This window comes from Sardina pilchardus, chromosome 7 (genome assembly GCF_963854185.1).
Source record: "Sardina pilchardus chromosome 7, fSarPil1.1, whole genome shotgun sequence".
In the NCBI taxonomy this organism is placed as follows: Eukaryota; Metazoa; Chordata; class Actinopteri; order Clupeiformes; family Clupeidae; genus Sardina; species Sardina pilchardus.
In genome coordinates this window covers 3,752,094-3,772,568 of record NC_085000.1, presented here as the reverse complement: position 1 = coordinate 3,772,568, position 20,475 = coordinate 3,752,094, and the positions used below count along the sequence as shown (strand labels likewise).

At 45.5% G+C, this 20,475-nt stretch overlaps 2 protein-coding genes across 2 annotated transcripts; both read left to right on the top strand.

Annotated features, from left to right (window-relative positions):
- Nucleotides 1–304: 304 nt before the first annotated feature.
- Nucleotides 305–11,280, top strand: igsf21b (immunoglobin superfamily, member 21b). Its single transcript, XM_062542091.1, has 10 exons — nucleotides 305–689; nucleotides 3,773–3,885; nucleotides 4,340–4,461; nucleotides 4,719–4,837; nucleotides 5,644–5,759; nucleotides 6,772–7,387; nucleotides 8,612–8,712; nucleotides 9,684–9,876; nucleotides 10,164–10,205; nucleotides 10,317–11,280. The coding sequence occupies exons 1-10, from the start codon at nucleotides 620–622 to the stop codon at nucleotides 10,388–10,390; spliced, it is 1,566 nt and encodes a 521-aa protein (XP_062398075.1). The 5' UTR covers nucleotides 305–619; the 3' UTR covers nucleotides 10,391–11,280.
- A 415-nt stretch (nucleotides 11,281–11,695) lies between these two features.
- On the top strand, nucleotides 11,696–19,718 carry dhrs3a (dehydrogenase/reductase (SDR family) member 3a). Its single transcript, XM_062542090.1, has 6 exons — nucleotides 11,696–12,258; nucleotides 15,837–15,980; nucleotides 16,185–16,304; nucleotides 17,833–18,071; nucleotides 18,653–18,778; nucleotides 19,066–19,718. Exons 1-6 carry the CDS (start codon nucleotides 12,061–12,063, stop codon nucleotides 19,148–19,150), a joined length of 912 nt encoding a protein of 303 aa, XP_062398074.1. The 5' UTR covers nucleotides 11,696–12,060; the 3' UTR covers nucleotides 19,151–19,718.
- Nucleotides 19,719–20,475: the final 757 nt, after the last annotated feature.

Sequence of the window (20,475 nt, the reverse complement as noted above, 5' to 3'; positions counted from 1 at the left end):
AAAATACATTTAGCAGCACTCGACCTCTCCCTGCTGTTGAGGTGACATTTACGGTGAAATTGAAATAAAAATAAATCGGGGGAAAGTTTCTAAGTTGTGTTGCCTATAGTCTACTCCTGAGTGACAGCTGGTGATATCTGGTGATGGATATCTCAATCTTCAAATGGAGTCAATGCGTTGGGATTACTGCATTGACAACCTGTGTAGATGTACGTGTTTGCGCTCACGCCGAGACATAGGCTTTTGCGTACAGCCGGCAGATCACTTGCTGTTTCTCAGGCGGCACTTTGATGCTCGTCGGTGAGATAAGAGCTCGTGCGCGCCCGCGAGCGCACATGCTGAGAGATGAGAGAATTAATTCAAATATGTTGATGATCTAATACTCGCGTGTGATTATTGCACCATAAACAATTCTGAGTGAATCTGCTAGAAACGCATCGAGTAGGCTAACGGACGTTTATTTGTCTTGCGTGGAGTGGGATGCCCTTTGCCGTGGCTCTGAAGACGAGCATGGATTATTTCGGCGAGCCACCCGATCTCGTGCCATTGGCATGGTGGGTGACACACATTCGTTTCTAGAGCGTCTAACACAGATGGACTCAGACGTTCTGGACAAAATATGCCGAAGATGACCATTGCCGTTTCATTGTGCTTCCTGTTGTGCACAGATGTGTTGGATTTAGTCCTGGGTAAGTCGCAGTTATCTGCGCTTTGTGCAGTTTTTCAGCGTAAAGTTGGCTACAAATAAAAATGATTCTCATAGCATTTGGTAGATCATGTTATAGAGCTACAAGTAGTTTTTATGCTTCTCGGGATGTCATTAAGAGAAAAGTATAGTTAGTGTATGAAGCATAGTCTAATTTTATCTTGTCTTAAAGACTATTGAATTCGCATTGTTCTGGAAAGGTCTGCTCCTCTGTAAAGTATGTAATGTCCACTTTTATGTCGTGACAGGATTGTATATGCTGAAGGTGATTTTAAAAGATAGTGGTTTATTGTTACACTTTGATCTGTTGTCCCTTACTCATATTTGGTGTAGTTGTTCTTACAATCACAAGAATAGCGCACTGTTTTGCCCCAATTCCAGGTAGGCAGGCATAATGACTTCAGCGTTTGATTATATTTGAGATAAACGCCCTAATCTTGCGCCCTGACCCATTTAGGGGGTAATCTCCACTCTAAAATAATTAAAGGTCGTTAGAGTTCACCAAGATAGCACAAGGGTCATCTGTATGGATAGTGACTCGTAGCATTAATTGCAGGTTAATGAGGGAGGATGCTCCATCAGTTTAAGTGGCCACAGACTCATTTAGCAATAGTCTCTGACCTGTAATGCCATATTGTACAAGTCTCTCAGGGAGTGAGCGTTTCAGACAGAGGGAGAGAGAGATGGATCATGTTTGAATATGGCCTGCAACCTTTACTCTGAGATGAGATGTTAGCGTTCATATAGTGCAGTAATCTGTCATGGCAGCGTGACGACCACAGCCTCACAGAACCTCTTGCCCTGTTACATAATTGAGATAATGCTTCCTTACTGGTTTTGACGCTCTCCCTTGATTTAGCAAACACGAGGAAAAGCATAACTCATAGTGTAGTAGTTGATGTGGCTATTTTAAGCTGTTTTGCTAGTAGTCTGTGGGATTTAAAGACGGACTCAGCAAAACGGTTTCGTTTACGCAAAAGGATATTTGTGTCAAACAGCCGATAATGTTGTCATTACACTCCTCTCCTTTATACTCTGTGTTGATTGGCAATGAATGTCCAGGGCTCGGTCCGAGCCACTTCGTTTGCTTCCGTTTGCTATAAAAGTATAGAATCGAGGGTATGGCCTTTAATGGGAAATCGGTTGGATACTCTCACATGCATTATTAATCTATCTACAGTGGCCTGTGCCTATCTTTGAGGATGAAGATATTTGACTGTATATCTATGCTATAAGTTCAATTCGTATTATTTTGTAGAATGAAGCTAGTGTTTGTGTTGGATAAACACTATTTTGGTAATAATTTCATCACATTACATGCCATTTGTCGTGATTACGTCTTTCGTAATTGTCAGCTCAGGGATGTACCAGTTTATAAAACCATTCTCAGGGTTTTAGAGTGAGTGATTGGCAATGGAAACGACCATACTCCAACACAGGTCTAGATGTTGTAGAGTTTTGTGAACCTCCATCCCCTATGAAGTCACACACACACACACACACACACACACACACACACACACACACACACACACACACACACACACACACACACACACACACACACACACACACACACACACACACACACACACACTATGAAGTCATATAAAGATGGCTCACATGACACAATATGTGCTATTGGAGCCATTCAGCACTTGAGCACTTTGCTGGAAGCAAAGCAATATACAGCATTGTGTAGCAGGCCTAATCCTATTCCTCATGGTTGACTCTTCAGCTGCTCAGCTGTCCTTTAGGAAGCCATGTTGGACCAGTGAATGTGTTGGTCACCTGTTAGACTGTCCAGTGTCACCAGTCAAACTTAACCCCTCTCTTCATTAATGGAGATGCACTCTTATGTCTTCATGCAGCTCTATGCAAATGAATGCTACTGGGTGAAGCCCTGGCATTGTCCACTGCTGGTTGTCTATGTTGCATGATGTAAAATCACTTCCCTGATGGAAGAAAAGCTCATGGATTAGGAGGTGGAAAAAAAACATGGCAAAAAAAATAATCCATGCCCTGACGTCACAGATGAAGGACCAATACCATAGGAGGTGGGGGATTTTGTAGGTCACTGAATTTGTGACAGATTATATAGCTTCCCACACTGGTGTCTCAGCTCTGCATTACAATTGTTCTGGAGGATTGCTGTGACATCCGTATCTTGTTCTTTGACACATATTTGCAAAATTCAGCAAGGTCAAGAAAATACCGGGTGAGGTGGCTGAAATTTTGTTTCGGATAAGTAACATGTTATCCACAGATCTGTTATCAATCTCTTCCTGCAGTTGTGTACCTCTTTGGACGGTGGATGGACAACCAAATCCACTGGGTTATTTGTACAGTACTTTGCCGTTATGTTAAAGTACACATGTTCCTGTTTCACACCCAGCTTCAATAGGCTAGACAATAGCCAATATAGATCGGTCCTTGTGTGTTTAATTATACTGCCATTGCCAGTTATCATATATCTGCAAGAGATCATCAGTGCAAGATATGTATAACTAACGCCTGCAATGAATGAGTCTGTTTCTATAGAGCTCAGTATTCTCTCTCAGTCAACACTCTTCAAGGACTATACTGCAACATACCATCATATTGGATTATGATGATATTTGAACGAGAATAAGGATGAAAAATCTACTTTTTCATTACCCACAGACAGTAATGGCCCTGAAAGGTTATTTTGCCTTTTATTACTGCGCTGAAAGATATTGCGGTTTCATTCAGCTTATTGCTATGATTATCTCCCCAGAATAAATATTGACTTTGTGGGCACCCTGCATCTTCCATTTACTCCATTCTCTGCTGGCCTGTCCTAGTTGAGCACAATCTTCCCTGGGCTTAAATCCATTTCTTCTTTCTCCTGACATGCCTCCTATTAAATGAAGTATGTGGTGTGGTTAAGACAGCATACTTGTCAGCAATTTGTCATTTGAAAGATTCATGCACAGCCCAAATAAGAGCATCTGTGAACTAGCGAAGCATGAAAGAGCCAAGCCCTTGTGTTTGTGAGCATGATTGTAGAAAGAGCATAAAGTGACACCATGATCTTTCTCCCAGGCTACTTAACCGTCACCATTGAGCCTCTTCCGCCTGTGGTCATGGGAGATACTGTGACGCTGAAGTGTAATTTCAGGACTGACGGCAACTTGCGAGAGATAGTGTGGTTTCGGGTGAGTACGCCATGATCTCTGCGTCTCTCACTGACGATGACTCATTATTTGTCAGTGTTTGTTTGAGTGTGCTGTTGTTTACTTGCTCAAAAGGTCTTTACTGGGGCAAAGACGTCTGTGTCTGTGCATCTTGTCATCTCTTGTCTTCAAAACCATGCTGAGAGGGGAAGAAATTCTCCCCCCCAAAAATACACTCTCTAGCAGTGAGCTTCAGGATTAGCAAGATGCTGTATGAAAGGAGTTCCACTGTCTTAGTTGCTATTGCATAATCCATATTGATTGGATTTAACATCTCTAAAGCTGGCAGAACTAATACCTGAGATTAAAACTCTGGACTTTCGGGAGGGAATTACTCATGTCACCATTATCTATGATGTTTGTACCAATTGTGAACACCTCTGGAGATAGATGAGCTTTTTTCACATTCAACTTTCCTTTTTTTTTTTTGCTGTAGGTAATGGATGGCGGAAGCTCCAAACAGAAAATATTTACTTACGATGCCATGTACAATGCCAATTTCTCTCACATGGAGGATTTCCGTAAAAGAGAAGATCTTGTTTACCAGTCAACTGTAAGGTAAATATTGTTGCCATCTCTTCAGGCTGTTGGCCTTCAGCAGTTGGCTTTTTCATCTTTTTCAAGATACAGTATGGTCAATATGTTAATAATTTCTATGGACAGCTTTTGCTTCAACATAAACATGAATTGAAAAGCACACATCAAACATCCACTGACATTTAATTTCACTGACTTGCATGCAATACTGTGGTGATTTTCCTCATAGACGTTTGAGTGTGTTATAGCTCCACAATTATTTGTCCTCTTTGCCTCAGACTTCCTGAAGTTCAAATGGAGGACAGTGGTCCGTACGAGTGCCATGTGGGTATCTATGACAGAGCGTCCAGAGAGAAGGTGGTCTTAGCATCCGCAAGCATAACTCTCATTGTAATGTGTAGGTTCATGTCCTACTTACCCTCGTCACCAATACTCACAACAAATTTCTATGGACAGCGAACCTAAAGGCATTTCACATGTCCTTAGTGATACCGCAGTGGTCTCTCCTTGAGTGGAATTTACTGGGATATGGCTGGAGTATTTCAATCTTGCTAGCATTCAACATGTTGTAATTGGTGGATTTTGAGCTCATAATTTGCATTTAGTGGATTCTTTCATGCTGAATGACTCAGAGTGTGGCAAACGCTCACTTGCTATCTGTAGTTGAGCTCCCCAAGCAATTACACCCATGACCTTGGTGCTGCTTACATGGCGAGCTCAAGATGGATCACCACAAAGATGAGCCTCATCTGATCCACATTTTCTCATTTATCTCATGCTGTATCAGTGGGACTCTGTCTGTGTGTGTGTGTGTGTGTGTGTGTGTGTGTGTGTGTGAGTGTGTGTGTGTGTGTGTGTGTTTGGGGGGTAAGTGCATATGGGTGGGTGGGTTTGTGTGTGTGTGTGTGTGTGTGTATGCACCAGTGCCACAGTAATGTATGTGTGCTCTGGTGAAAGCAGATGGGGAAGGAATGGCGAGGGATTTTGGCACTCCACTTTAAGCTGTTGCATTATAGATACAACTGTTTGCACATTAATAAGAATAAAAGATTGCAGCGGAGCATCTGCTCACCGAGCTGTGTATAATGAAGTTGGGTCAATTCCTTGTTTACTGCCATGGCAGGGGGTGGAAGTTGGGGGGAAGGGTTGTTTTCTTGTGCTGTTGTGCTTCGGATTTGAAGTTTTGTAACTCCTCTCCCCCAGCACCTCCCAGATCAATATCAGTGGTGGCAGCTGAGCCATACACCCGGTTCAACCGCTACGAAGCCCAGAACTTCACGCTGGTGTGCATCGTGAGGGGAGGAAAACCCGCACCCATGGTAATTAGGGCTGCTGTAGTATGTAGAGCTCTCTCCTCCATGTTTTATTTACATATGCTGTGTGAAAACCGCAGCTTAGCATGAAGGACAAGGCAAGCATTTCACATCCTTAGTCCCTCTAGTTCACTCCTTTCAATGATAATTATCACCTTGGAACTTCAACACATGGGGCCATCAGCCTACAATGCATGTTACAGTACATTCACTGTAAAAAAAAAACATTCACTGACTCCAGATCAATCCAGTCATCCTGTTGCTATGACTGAGTTTGTGTAATATTAATATAGCGTCAGGTTTATGGAATGTTTATTACACTTGTTGACATAACTCAATGATGACTTGACCAGATAAATTGTGTCAACAATTATTTTGTTGAGGGTTGGTTGTGACATTGGCTGTGACATTGCAGTGGCTCAAGAGGTAAAGGAGTCGTTAAAGGGACACTTCACCGATTAGCATTAAGCTTTGTATCTTTAGAAAACCAGTCATGTTTTTGAATGGTCGTGCATCATTCCCTCAGTTTGCCTTGAGATGGGAGAAATACGGATTTCAATGTTGGACTTCCTGCTTTCAATTATATAAAAATCATAATTTTACATCATTGAAAGCAGGAAGTCCTATTCATGGGTTTCATTGAAATCCGTATTTCTCCCATCTCAAGGCAAACTCTGACCCTGTCGAAGTGTCCTTGAGCAAGACACTAGTGCTCCTGATGAGTAGGCTGGCGCTTTGCATGGCAGCCTCCACCGTGTGTGTGTGTGTGTGTGTGTGTGTGTGTGTGTGTGTGTGTGTGTGTGTGTGTGTGTGTGTGTGTGTGTGTGTGTGTGTGTGTGTGTGTGTGTGTGTGTGTGTGTGTGTGTGTGTGTGTGTCTGAATGGGTGAATGATAATGTAAAGCGCTTTGGGTGCTCACAGGAGTTTTAAAAAAGCGCTATATACTGTAAATGCAGTCCATTTATCATTTACCATTGATCTTAACGTGAGCATTCGCTGTCCGCCCATTGACTTCTCAGGTGTACTTTAAGAGGGACGGTGAGTTGATCCAGGTGGTCCCAGACAGTAGAGGCCTGCAAGCAGCCCCAGGCCTTGCGTCAGGACCTGCGTCAGGCCCTGAGTCACGCCCCGGTCAAGCTCCACGACCGGGCCGAGGTCCAGGTCAAGCTCCACGACCCGGCCGAGGTCCAGGTCAAGCTCCACGACCCGGCTCTCCCCCGGGCCCAGCTCCAGATATGGCTCACAGGCCACTTATCAGCAGAGACCTGGACGACACCAAGATCCAGAAGTCCCTCTCGCTCCTGGACCAGAACGGGGAGCCGGTGCGTCTGGACATGGACGGCCCCCGTCCCGGCCCCCGTCCCAACACGCCGGGCTACTCGGACCCGGCGGCCAGCCCCACCGCGGAGATCATCCCGGAGACGGTGATCAGCCGCGAGTTCCCCCGCTGGGTGCAGAGCACCGACCCGCTGTACTACTTCAACCACTCGCGCGTGGAGCTGGCCGACGGCACCATGGAGGTGTACGCCATGCTCACCTGGAGCCTCAACCCCCAGCTGGACAACGACGCGCTCTTCAGCTGCGAGGTCAAGCACCCGGCGCTCTCCATGCCCATGCAGGCCGAGGTCACGCTCTGTGAGTGCACATTAGTGTTAGTTACATTAATGTTCTCAACGGGGATGGTACAGCCCTCCTGGGGGGGCGTTCGTACAAGCTAGGGGTACACAGTCACAACTTAGTTTGTGTAGGGGTCGTTATATATATATATTTTTTTTTATAAAGTATATTTTGGCCGTTTTATGCCTTTATTGATAGTAACAGTGGAGAGAGACAGGAAGTGAATGGGAGAGAGAGTGGGGGTGAGATCCGGAAGGGACCACGTGGGGCGGGAATCGAACCCGGGTCGCCGGCATGTGGTGCAGCAGGTGCCCCAACCAGCGCCACAGCTGGGGGGGCCAGGGGTCATTATTTTTAACGTGTAAAACTTTCATAGTTTTCAAATCTTTTCAGTGCAAAAATAGGTGATAGGCTGATGTATTATGTAAGCAATGTAGCATGAGTTGGAGTGGGGTTGGTAATGGTCTACCCACAGGTGTTGCCAAAAAGTCATTGTTTTGGGGTGTGTGCAAGTGCAAGTATTTTCCTTTTTCTTGTGCTCTTTGAGTGCCCCCTAATGTTAGAGAGTAAGGGCTGGGTTACCCATATCTGGATTAAGCCTAGTCCTAGACTAAAACCTGCTCTCAGGTTCTCTGTTAGGGCTATCCTTAATCCATGTACAATAAAACAAACGTAATTGCTCATCAGTGATTTTTGACTGAGAACTGGACTACACAGCTGTTCTCAGAGTACACTGTGTGTACTGTACCTGCGCCCTCAGTGACCCCCCCCCCCCTTCCCTCACACACACATTTCGCATGCTTCAAAAACAGAGAGATCATCTCCACACACTGGTTTAATATAAACGAGTTGTTTATTTGTAGCGATAATTGTTTATTAGTTCGCTCTCTGACTTCGCTTGCGAGTGCATCATTTGCTCCTAGTAAACAATTCATTATATGAGACCAGTCTGAGGTGATGAAATCTGATATCCCTGCACATCACCAGCACCTGAGATGAGCTGAACATGGGCTTGGCCAGCACACAGGGATTTGGTCACATTATTTCACACACTGTTTGTTACTGGTGAAATTCTGACTTGGTCAGGTATACCATTTGAAAAAGAGACTATAGTCTCAATATGCCCCCAGTTAAATAAAGGAATATAATAATAATAAAATAAAATCATATAAATAATAATAATAATAATAATAATAATAATGTTTCACTGAGTTACAGTATTCCTGTTACTGTCTCCTGTAGCTGCTCCAAAGGGCCCGAAGCTGTCCATGACTCCCAGTAAGGCGAAGGTAGGAGACACTGTTCGCATGAAGGTGGAGGGTTTCCAGCTCGGCACCAAAGGGGTACGTTGTCATTCGTCTAATTGGCATGATTGGTTTGCTATACACACGCTTGTGTGTCTGGGCATTTCACACAAATAATAACCGGCATTTTTGTGTTGTGGAAAATTGGATAGATCTTTTGTTTGGTGTGAAACTGTGGTTTAATTTTCACATGAATAATCAAACAGTGTAATTGGATTATGGTTTTATCAAAGCAGCATGTGGCGTCGTTCACATATTCAAATATAATTATACAATGCTGTATGGAAGTCACGACTTTGATCTCTAAATGGAAACATCCCCATTGCCTGTGGATAACCTGTCACATTGTCCCACATTTCGCTAAACAGCATTTAAAATCAGTCGTGCATCAGCATTTCTTCCAAACAGTCACGTTGCCAAAGGCACAAACCTGCTGGCAATGAAGTAATTTATTAGTAGGTCTTATTAGTATTAATTTTTCAGTGTTTATCCAGAAGCGTAATTACGTTCATTACATCCACACAACATTATGGTTGTTAATGAAATGCATTATGGTAAACACTGTGGCTTTTTCCAAATCACCCTGCGCACTAAAATAAAAACCATACATCATTAATAGAATAACAATCTTCCACTTGTGAGACTTTGACTGAGCTGCTTTGTCATTATAAATGCCAATATATATTGCCATATGAATCTGCTGAATGTGACTCCAAGTGACACTGCACAAATGTAATATAAAAAGAAAAATATTATGCTGGGACTGGGTAATGGCTACAGTGTCACCCAGGGACACCAATTAGAATGAGATGGTTGTTTTGACTGCACTGTGCAAAAGCAAAAGAGTTTCTGTCAGATGTCCAAGTGCAATAAAAATGACTGTTGTTCTCAAGTACGGACAGCTTTCTTTATGTTTGCAAACAATGTGCTTTTTGGTGCACTGCTCAAAGTGCTCAGTATGATTTCATGTATGGGATTTGTGTTGAGCTCTGTGTGTGTTGACCCCGCAGAACGAGGTCTTCCCAGAGCCTCTCTTCACGTGGACGCGGGTTGGCGGGCTCCTGCTGGACGGCACTGAGGAGAGGATTGGGAAGCTGCTCGTGCTGGAGCGCGTCCCCGCCGAGCTCAACGGCTCCATGTACCGCTGCACGGCCCAGAATCCTCTGGGCTCCACCAACACTCACACACGACTTATAGTGTTTGGTACGCACAGGGGCATGATGGGGGGAGAAGGAGTCAGAGAGAGGAAGAGAGAGGAAGATGTAGACGAAGATCTTTCATTACTCTGCTTTAACCCTCTCTAATGAAGATAGAAATACAGTAACAGTGAAGAACATTCCAGAATTAAGGAATTCTTGACAGTTAATCTAGAATGAGGAAGGCAATGCATTCTAGACACTCAATCTAAAATGAAGAAGACACTGCATATTTAATCTAACTACCAGATCTTTTACTCATTTACCTGTTCCTTTGTTCTTTTGTTTTACCAGAGAATCCAAGAATTAAGAAAGGAGTAGAACTGGTATTAACTGGTATGTACTTTAGTTATTGTCTTAAAATCGTGCCCAGTGAAATAAATATGATGTAAGATGGATTCCACGGCGTATGAATTAAACAAGGAGAGTCTCATTTCTTGTTGTCAGATGCTGCCTCCAGCGCTAAATGGCTAGGCTCGCTAATGATGCTGCTGGTTGCCGTGGCCCTGGGCTTGACGTGATTGGCCGAGGAGGAGGCGTCCGCTACGATGACACTCACGCGCTTCCTCTGACCGCATCAGCTCTGCTGTCGTCTCATCCTCCGCCCGCGGGCGCTTACCATCATCCGAGAGCCCTCCATTGTGCTTCTTTCTTCTGTCTACTTTTTCTAGCTTTTATTAAGAGCCGCAGAGCCAGAGGAGAGGCTAACCAGTTTAGAAAGAGGTCACCCACCAGAATACCAAGTCCCTTCTTGTCTCATTAGCAGGGTTTTCACTTGAATCAACACTGGAAACTAGTTTGAGGTTCTGAGGGACTTGTACTAGTATTATTTTGTTGACATATTGTGTTACTGATGCACACCATGCATTTTCTTCCATAACCCTTGTGCTTAAGGTTTCTGCTGGATATACTGTCATGTGGTGCTGGATATTTGTGTCCAGCAGAACTGGTTCTGAGCTCAGCACTTTTAAATACAAATGTTTAAATGTTTGAATACTGTCACAGGAAGTTTTACATAATTGTATAATCACTTTATTGAATTCAATGGAAGGAAGTTGCCACTGCCACACACAACGCCTCCATCTGATTCAGAATTTCTATTTTACTTACATCCTGTAGATGGCAGTGTAGACCTGGGTTTGTCATGTCGCGCTGCACCTGAAGCAAAGTGTAAATGTATATGATTGGTGTGTTGCAGATTTACTTGAATGTATGAGTATGGAAAAGAGATGTTGGCTATATATATTTTTGTTTTAGAGACAACGATAGATACATTGGTGTTTGTAGAATTCGCGCAGCCTGAAAGATTTACAGTTTCCCCACTCCTTTAAAACATCTGTTTATTTTGAACAAGTTTATTTTTGTCATTACTATGAATTATTGAATAAATAAATAAATAAATAAATAAATACTACAGATCAAATAGAAAATAAGTTGTTTGTCATTTAATGCATTTTGATCAGAAGCAGAGATAGGTAAGTGCAGAATATTGTTTATTTGTAATCTGACGCCAGTGATTTCCTTAGAGCCACAGTAATCTCTCGATGAGAAACATCTTCAAGTGAGATAAGGTTATTGTAAAGTGTAACAACAGCATGCGATGCTTAGGGGGATGGAGAAATTGTAGACGAAAATAACCGCTGACTTTTCGACAGCAGCGCAATATTCCCAAACATTTAAAGCTGCCAATCAGGATTAATGGGCTTTAAAAGCTCGCCCAAGAGGGAATGGGGGACAGACTGACGAAAGCTATAAACCGCATCGGTATTTTAGGAGCAAGAAGGCTGTGTCAGTCCACTGAATAGCCTACTGCATTCTAACCAAACAGAGTAGGAACAGCTTCGAGTGCGTCATGTGTGTTATCAAGAGAAAGCGTGTGGACGCCCCCGTCAAAGTTGCCTTTGAAAAACTTTTCTGAGCCAGTCAAACGGGGAGTCTCAAGTATTTTGGTCATATCCAGAAGGTCCACGCGCTGCTTCTTTCAAATGGACAGCAGTTTACTGACACTTGTGTTTTTTCACGGATTCTAAGCAGCGCGCCAAAAAGGGAACTGCGACGTTTCTAAATTACAAAATCAAAAACGGTTGCACAAGTGACAGTGGCTATATTCTTGATCTTGACTTGCACGGACATCTGAATTTTGGAGCATTTCGAGTTTCGACATACAGTTTACTACAGCAGTTAATTCAACATGATGGAACTCCAGAATTTGTGTAGTATTGTACTTCTCCCAATTCAAATGCTATATAGCATACTCAAAGCAGGCATGAGCCTGTTGCTTTCCTGCAAAGGCAGAGACTTGAGTGGAGATGTTGTATTGATCACCGGCGGTGGACGAGGCATCGGTCGTCACCTTGCGCACGAGTTTGCGAAGCAAGGGGCAAAAAAGGTAAGCCATGCATCTCAACATTTTTGTCAATGAATGTACAATTTTGATATTCTGTAATGTTCACACTTTGATGTGTGTTGTAGCACAATTGACTCACTTTCTCTCTCCTCTCAACTCTCCACTGTTTTTATTTATGATAGTGTAGCCTTTCCGAGTGTTGCAGTGCAGGCTTCGCTGCTGTGGTGTTGCTTTTGCCCATCGCCCACTGCTGGATGTTAGCCTATATGTAGTATTGATACTATTGAAGTCAAAGCTTCACGCCAAACACCCTCATGCTCATGACAATGATCTATATTTGGTGCATGAAAACTCTTTGACCCCGAGGGTCGGTCAGAGTTACAGAAACAACTTGTGTTTAACTTAGATTAGCGGGTCAGTCGCAGGAGTCCTCCCTTAACTGTAATTATGCAGATAGTGAGGTGAAAGACAGGTGACACTTTAAGTAGGTAAATTACCGTGCCGTTTTTGTCTTTGCAAAATGACAGTAGATTCGGGGTGGCCAGTTACATTTCATGGCCATGGTGAGGCTATTATGTTTTATCGTGCAGAAAAGGACTTGGGCATTGTGGCTTTGGTGAGAGCAGTGTTTTCCATCATTGTCATTGCTGGGCCGGTTTTCATTTGTTCAACTCGTGAACTCTGTGCATGAAAGACAGACTGCCCTACTTCTGACATTGGAATATGAGCTCAGCAGAGATCTTGTCATCGGTTACGCGCGCGCACACACACACACACACACACACACCCACACACACACACACACACACACACACACACACACACACACACACACACACACTGTACTTTTGCAAAAAAAAAGTAAAGATATGCAAACACAGGTGCTTCCTCCGCCTCGTGTCATTTTCAAACGGACAACAATGGGGTGCTGACAAGCGGGATTTGTCGGATTGTAATGACAAGAGACTCTGTAGCCTCCCTGCTCATGTATGCCTCTCCCTGGTGGCTGGGATCGTTTCAAGGGCAGCCAGATGTGTATTGAATTAATGCACGGCTATAGCCTGCTGCTCACTGGAGACTGCACCGCTGGTCCCACTAAAGGACGCCGGAGAGGAAAAGGCAGTTTCCTCGCAGTTAGGTCGTTCTTAAAGGGATGTGCTGAATGGAACCGTGCCAGTGGGGGAAGAGGGTTGAATGGGCGAGGGCGTCTCTCCCATCACTGGGTATGTTTATAAGTGTGAGAGTCTGATGGCAGGCTCGCCAGTGTGTGTCCGGCAGTTGAGCACCTTGCAGATTGGTTACCCGACTCAGGTTCATTGGCGGGTCAGCCAGCTTTCGCGGTGCTGAAGGGCTGATGATGTCATTAGTGTTATTGCGCACTGACTCTTCCCATTCAGAGGGAAGTTTTGTTTCGTAGAAGGCCCGGTCCAGTCGAGCCATGAATTCACGAATGTGTGTGTGTGTCTGTGTCTGTGTGTATGTGTATCTGTGCGAGCGTGCGTGCGTGCGTGCGCGCGCGCGCGCGCTGCCAAAGGAGAGCCAAGCAGACAGTAGTCTCGTCGGCTTCGCTTGCCAGAATATTTTCCGACTGTCTGTCCCATTGAAAGGGGGAGAGAAGAGAGGAGTGTGTGTCCAAAGCAGAGCTGCCCTGACATGTCAATGGCAAGCCTGACGTGAGTGCTCCCGAGAATTCCTTGTCTGTTCGGTCGGGAATAACCCAGTCAGCGTTTCCTGACCTTACATAAGCCGACTGGCCCGAAAAAAAAAAACGCACCAGACAAAACAAGTTCCTTCTCGGGGTTATTAGGCCCCGCTGTAAAACGCGCACAGTACCAAAACAAGGTATGTTCCCATTGATAAGAAAATGGGAGAGTATTTCGTGTCCTTTGAATGTAGCTTCATGTTTTGTTTGAACAGCGTGTTCCGAGACTGATAGCGACTCCATAAGGAAGTATTATGTAAATGAGTACGACCGAACGGGAGGTAGAGAGAGAAGGGGGGGGGGGGGGGGGTTAGCTGGAGTCGGAGGTGCGGCAGAGAGAGCCTGTTTCTCTGTTCCCAGCTGGGCATTGCCCTGCTCCTGACCCCTCGCTCTGTGTGCTAATGGGACGGCGGCAGGCGACTGCCTCCTGAACTCCCTGTGCCTCCCAATCCCCCTCTACCGCCCCCACCCTCTTTTCGCTATTGCCCCCCCTCCCTTTGCCCTCCACAAGGCCTCTGTTGGTTGAACTTTTCCTGATAACGGGACACTCTCCATGTCTTGTTTGTGACAGTAGTTAGACACAAGTCAGCAGGCGTGTCAGTCAGCAGATGTGGGAGAGGGTGAAGATAGCCTACATCTGCACTGAGCCCAGAGAGTCCCCGTCTCCTTGCGTAATGGCGCTGGTGTGGCTGTTTATGGTTAACTCAACTGGGCTCTCTTTGAAAGATCAGAATAACGAGATGGATTAATGACACAAGGATGTCACCAGGACGCTGTGAATGAGAGTACTTGAGAGACATTGGAGGATGATATTGTTTGCATCATGTTTGTTTACACATTTCACAACTGCTCAGTGTTTCCAAATAACTATGTAGCAGAGGTGTGAGAGAAAGTTTGAATTGGGACGTTGTTCTATCCTGTTACGGCCGTTGTTTGTCCCGCTGTGGTCCGAATTGCATCGCCAAATGCCACTTGGTTTGAAACGCTCAAGCCAAGCGCTCCTGGGCCAGTCTCTGCATGGCCCCATGTGTCAGCACAAAGATAGCGACTGATGAGTGGAGCGCTCTCTCTCTCTCTCTCTCTCTCCCTCTCTCTCTCCCTCTCTCCCTCTCTCTCTCTCTCTCTCTCTCTCTCCCTCTCTCTCTCTCTCTCTCTCTCTCTCTCTCTCTCTCCCTCTCTCTCTCTCTCTCTGCCTGTGCCCCTGCGCACACGTACTGTTTGAGAATCCGTGACCAGAAAATTGTGGGGCTCGCCGGCCGACTGAGCCGTGTAATCTCTTTGAGACTGTGTGAGAGAGATGAGGGCAGGGAGGTGGAGGAGGAGGAGGAGGGAGGGAGGGAGGGAGGAGGAGGTGGAGGAGGAGGAGGGGGGAGGAGGAGGAGAAAGGGGTTCACGCTTGTGTTCATTACCTCTCCCTGACCCCACAGAATGGCAGATCTAATCGCCAACGCCTGAGCCGCTCTTTACCAACTGACCCGTCAGCTCCGTCACTCTCTCCCTGGCCAGCTCATTCATGTTGAAAGTCCCTCTGTGGAGCTCATCCAGAGGAGAGGGGGATAGAGAGAGAGAGAAGCAGAGTGAGAGGAGCGAGAAAGAGAAAGAGAAAGAGAGAGATCGGGAATAAATCTGTGCATGGCTTTTCTTGGAAGAACACATTGGTCTTGGATTGCACTGCCGTTCCATCCAGCATGATGAATGGTGTGGTTTTAACCTCAGTGTTTGCTGGGTCTAATCTGATTTCTCTCCACGGTCACTCCCCCCACCCTCTCTTATCGTTTGTCTTCGTGTCTCCCGGGCTGGCCTGTCGACAGAGGAATGTGACAATGACAGTGTCTCTTTTTCTCTCTGTCCCTCTCTCTCTCTCTGTCTCTCTCTCTCTCTGTCTCTGTCTCTCTCTCTCTCTGGTCCCCTGTGGCAGGTGATCTTGTGGGGCCGCACAGAGAAGTGTCTGAAGGAGACCAGCGAGGAGCTCACGTTGCTGGGCACGGAGAGCCACTACTTTGTGTGCGACGTGGGCAACCGGGAGGAGGTGTACCGGCAGGCCAAGGTCCTCAGGGAGAAGGTACAGGTTCCAATTTAGAATGGGAATTCTGACATTTATGTTTCATGTCCTGTAAATCAGTAAGGAATTTTGACTTCTAATTCGAAGTACTCCAATAAGGAATGATTTATTCTTCTTATCGATGGGGAAAATAAAAGATGTAAAATATAATAAATGTGTGTCTTGGGATGTGAACGTTGATCTGTTCTCTGTTTGGTTGTCCAGGTTGGTGACGTCACTATTCTGGTCAATAACGCAGCTGTGGTCCACGGGAAGAGTCTAATGGACAGCGATGACGACGCTCTCCTGAAGACGCAGCACATCAACACGTTAGGCCAGTTTTGGGTGAGCAGCCAAATGATATTCTCATCCGTATATCCTAACACGAACCCCGGATTCTCATCCGTATATCCTAACACGAACCCCGGATTCTCATCCGTATATCCTTACACGAACCCCGGATTCTCATCCGTATATCCTTACACGAACCCCGGATTCTCATCCGTATATCCTAACACGAACCCCGGATTCTCATCCGTATATCCTAACACGAACCCCGGATTCTCATCCGTATATCCTAACACGAACCCCGGATTCTCATCCGTATATCCTAACACGAACCCCGGATTCTCATCCGTATATCCTAACACGAACCCCGGATTCTCATCCGTATATCCTTACACGAACCCCGGATTCTCATCCGTATATCCTAACACGAACCCCGGATTCTCATCCGTATATCCTAACATGAACCCCGGATTCTCATCCGTATATATCCTAACATAAACCCCATGAACAATGTATACACTTATGGAACATGCAGAATAACATTCTTGTCAGTTGGCTTATTTTAGTTCACAGGCCATGTGCTTTGTGGTTATGGGGAGTTTTTGCCAAAAAATCAGAGGTCAGCACTAAACAGTGCATTCCTCTCGTGAAATAAGCAGAACCACTCGGTGCAGTTTCTTAAACAAACCCAGTCACTGGACATACTTCAAAGCAGCCTCCGAGCACCCTTGTTTTCAATAAAATACCGAAGTTGCGAACAGCGGAGAGATGGTGAAACAGACAGACAGCATACGAGGACACCGATGGCCGGGGGGGGGACTGGCGAAGGACAAAGGCGCGATAATGTCGATCTGTCTCTCGATTTCCTAACGGTCCTCGGCTCCTTTTAGCATTCTCAATTAGTCTGGCCTCCCTCCGGGGGGCGTCTTTGATATAACGTTGAATGACAGAGGCCGAGCTGTATGCGCCGAGAGTGGCGGCCCGGCCGTTCATCATCTGAGCCGAGATCAAACGCGCGCGCCTGTCTGCAGGATGAGGGCCGGGGTGAAGCGCAGACATCTGCGAAAGGGATCAGAACCTGCAGTTGGCCCGTAGGGTTGAGCTCTCTCCCGATGGCCGGGACCGCAAGCAGATTCCCCCTCCTCACCCCCCACACCGCTCGCCCCTGCTACACCATCCGCTATCCCCTCCGCGCACACACACGCACACACACACACACACACACACACACACACACACACACACACACACACACACACACACACACACACACACACACACACACACACACACTCACACGCACACGCACACATAAACACACACACACACGCATAAACCAGGAGAGTCTGTGTATTCAATCAGAAATCTCACCTTTGCTCTTGTTGCCTTTGGAAATGCCTCCGTCTCAAGGGTAGTGTAGGGGAGGGGAAAGCCATATCCAAATGGCTTGACCACACAGAATAAAGTGTCGTGCCTCTCTCATTCTGACCCTCTTGTTCCTCCTCTCTCTCTCTCTCTCTCTCTCTCTCTCTCTCTCTCTCTGTCTCTCTCTCTCTCTCTCTCTCTCTCTCTCTCCGTTCCTCAGACCACGAAGGCCTTCCTGCCCCGAATGCTGGAGCTGCGTAACGGCCACGTGGTGTGCATCAACTCCATCCTCTCGGTCTCGGCCATCCCCGGGGCCATCGACTACTGCACCTCCAAGGCCTCCTCGCTGGCCTTCATGGAGAGCCTGACGCTCGGGCTGCTGGACTGTCCGGGCGTGGGCTGCACCACCGTCCTGCCCTTCCACACCAACACGGAGATGTTCCAGGGGATGAGGGTCAGGTACGTGGGACAGCACAAGGGGGCAACGGGAGTGTGTCTGCACACAGCAACGTTTTATTCTGTTTAGATTAGATTAGATTAGATTAGATTCAACTTTACTGTCATTGTGCAGAGAAGAAGTAAAGAAGAAAAAAGGCCGCACTTTGCCTACAAGCGTGTTTACTGCACAGACGCGTTTCACGGTTCAGCATACTGAGGAAGGCTCTAAGCCAAAACGCGTCTGTGCAATAAACAAGTTTGTAAGCAAAGTGCTGCCTTTTTTCTTCTTTGATTGTAAAATATACGTTTGGCCAAGCACTCTAAAAAGGACATAAGAGACTGAGTGAAGCCTGCTCTTGCCACACAATTTGCAGAGTACAAGTACAAAGACAAAGAACCGTTTGATTTATGCATCGATAAACATAAAGAATTATTTAATCGGGATAAGTGTTGCAAGACTGGAGATGGTGTGATTGATAGAGAAATGGTCCGATTTGTTGAGTGGATTCGCAGAGCTCTTCTTGTGAACAGTAAAGTGAAGTCTAGTTGCAATCTCTGTCCTGCGTGTGTTCTAAGTTCTAACGTTCTCTGTTCTCTCCCAGGTTTCCGCAGCTCTTCCCTCCACTGAAGCCTGAGGTGGTGGCTCAGCGCACTGTAGATGGAGTCAGGACTAATAAAGCGTTTGTGTATCTGCCCTGGACCATGCATATCCTCATCATCCTTAAGAAGTGAGTGTCTCCAGCAGACATATACCCACTTTGATCTTTACATAACATTTCAATAGCTCATCTTATTGAACTTGGATGTTATGTCCGCTCCATCCGTTTGAAGATGTCAGAACATACTTATCACAGTTCAACGTCATGGCAACAAACAAACAAACAAACAAACAAACTACACACACAATTATCCATCTTCATCAATCTAATATCAGAGGCGTTCTTGTTTGTTTTTAGGGGGCCTTTGATCAGACTCGCTGACTGATGTTAGCATCTGTTGTTTATTGTCTCAACAGCCTCTTGCCTTTGGCCGCGTTGGAGGAGATCCAGCGATTTGCGGGGAGCTACACCTGCATGAACACATTCAAGGGAAGAACTTAGACGGCGTCGACATGCGACAGGCAATCAAAAGGAAACAAGACATCATGAGCTTGTGTGCACTGAAAAGAAGGAAAGCAAAAACACAGCGTACACACTCTCTCGTTTGAGCAAGATGGTGGCCACAGGGGTCTTAGAATCGCCATACAGTCTTTTTACAACCATATCGCCTATGTTAAAAGGGCTTCATGATCTTAGTTGCTATCACCAGGAACCTTGAAGCTCTTGACTGAACGGTACATATCCTTGGTCCACATTGTACTCCTCTGTGAAATCCTGCTTCAGACTGGGATACTGTTTGGAGAGGCGGCTTATGAAAAAAAAAAGAGACATGTGTTTCATTGAAGGAGTTCTACCCACTAGATGCCCATGTCTGGGTTGGCTTGGGTTATACGTTGTAGATTTTTAACAAATTTTAATCTTTTTTTAAAGGTTTTTTTTTTTTTTTTTTTTTTAATAAAAATGCATCTGAACGTTTTTTTTTTGTTTGTTTGTTTGTTTGCACATAATAAATACATCTCATTTATCAATATTGATGCTAATATTGAATAAATATGGTATTTAATCCTGACATGCGGTGTAGTGAGTTGATATATTATGTGTGTGTGTGTGTATGTGTGTTTGTTTACGGGGCACGAGAGAGCAGGCTGTGGGTTGCTGTCTCTCTGGGTGTGCTTATTTGTGCTCTGGCGAACATCACAAGAGTTTGTTTTTTTCACGCTCAGCATTCCTTTGTTACAGCCTGGCCAATCATGAGCTCACAATGCCTTAGTTGAAGAGTTGTCATAACATTGGGTTCTCAAAGGCAGCGGATGCTGGGAAGGTAGTCCCCGCGGGAGGCAGTCTGGGGGGTGTTTTGGGGGCGTAAGGGGGGGTCTGTCCACCCTTTCCCATGGGCAGTTACCTCCAAGCATTAGTCCCATTCCATTCTATCAGCAGCAGCAAGTTCTGGAGAGAAAGAGAGAGAGACTGAGAGAATTCCTCTCTTCTGTTTTTGGTAATGCACGCCCACCCCTTCTCTGCCGGCCTCACATCAAAACAGAAACTTTATAAGAAATATTGAAAAGGGGATATTTGTGAGACTGGTCGATAGGGAACATTCAGGCAGCATTCAGACCAATAGATTAAGAGGAAACCAGTGCCATCTTTCTCATCTAAAAAAGTGTGGCTTGGGTGCTGTGCACATTAAGATGAGACAGATTGATAAGACTTCAAGGACCCTGTTAGGCCTTGTGGTTGGTGAAAACGTTTTCTTATATTTGCTGGAAAAAGAGAAAACATAGAGAGAGATCCACACAATGGTGAAAGAACTGAACTGAACATCTACT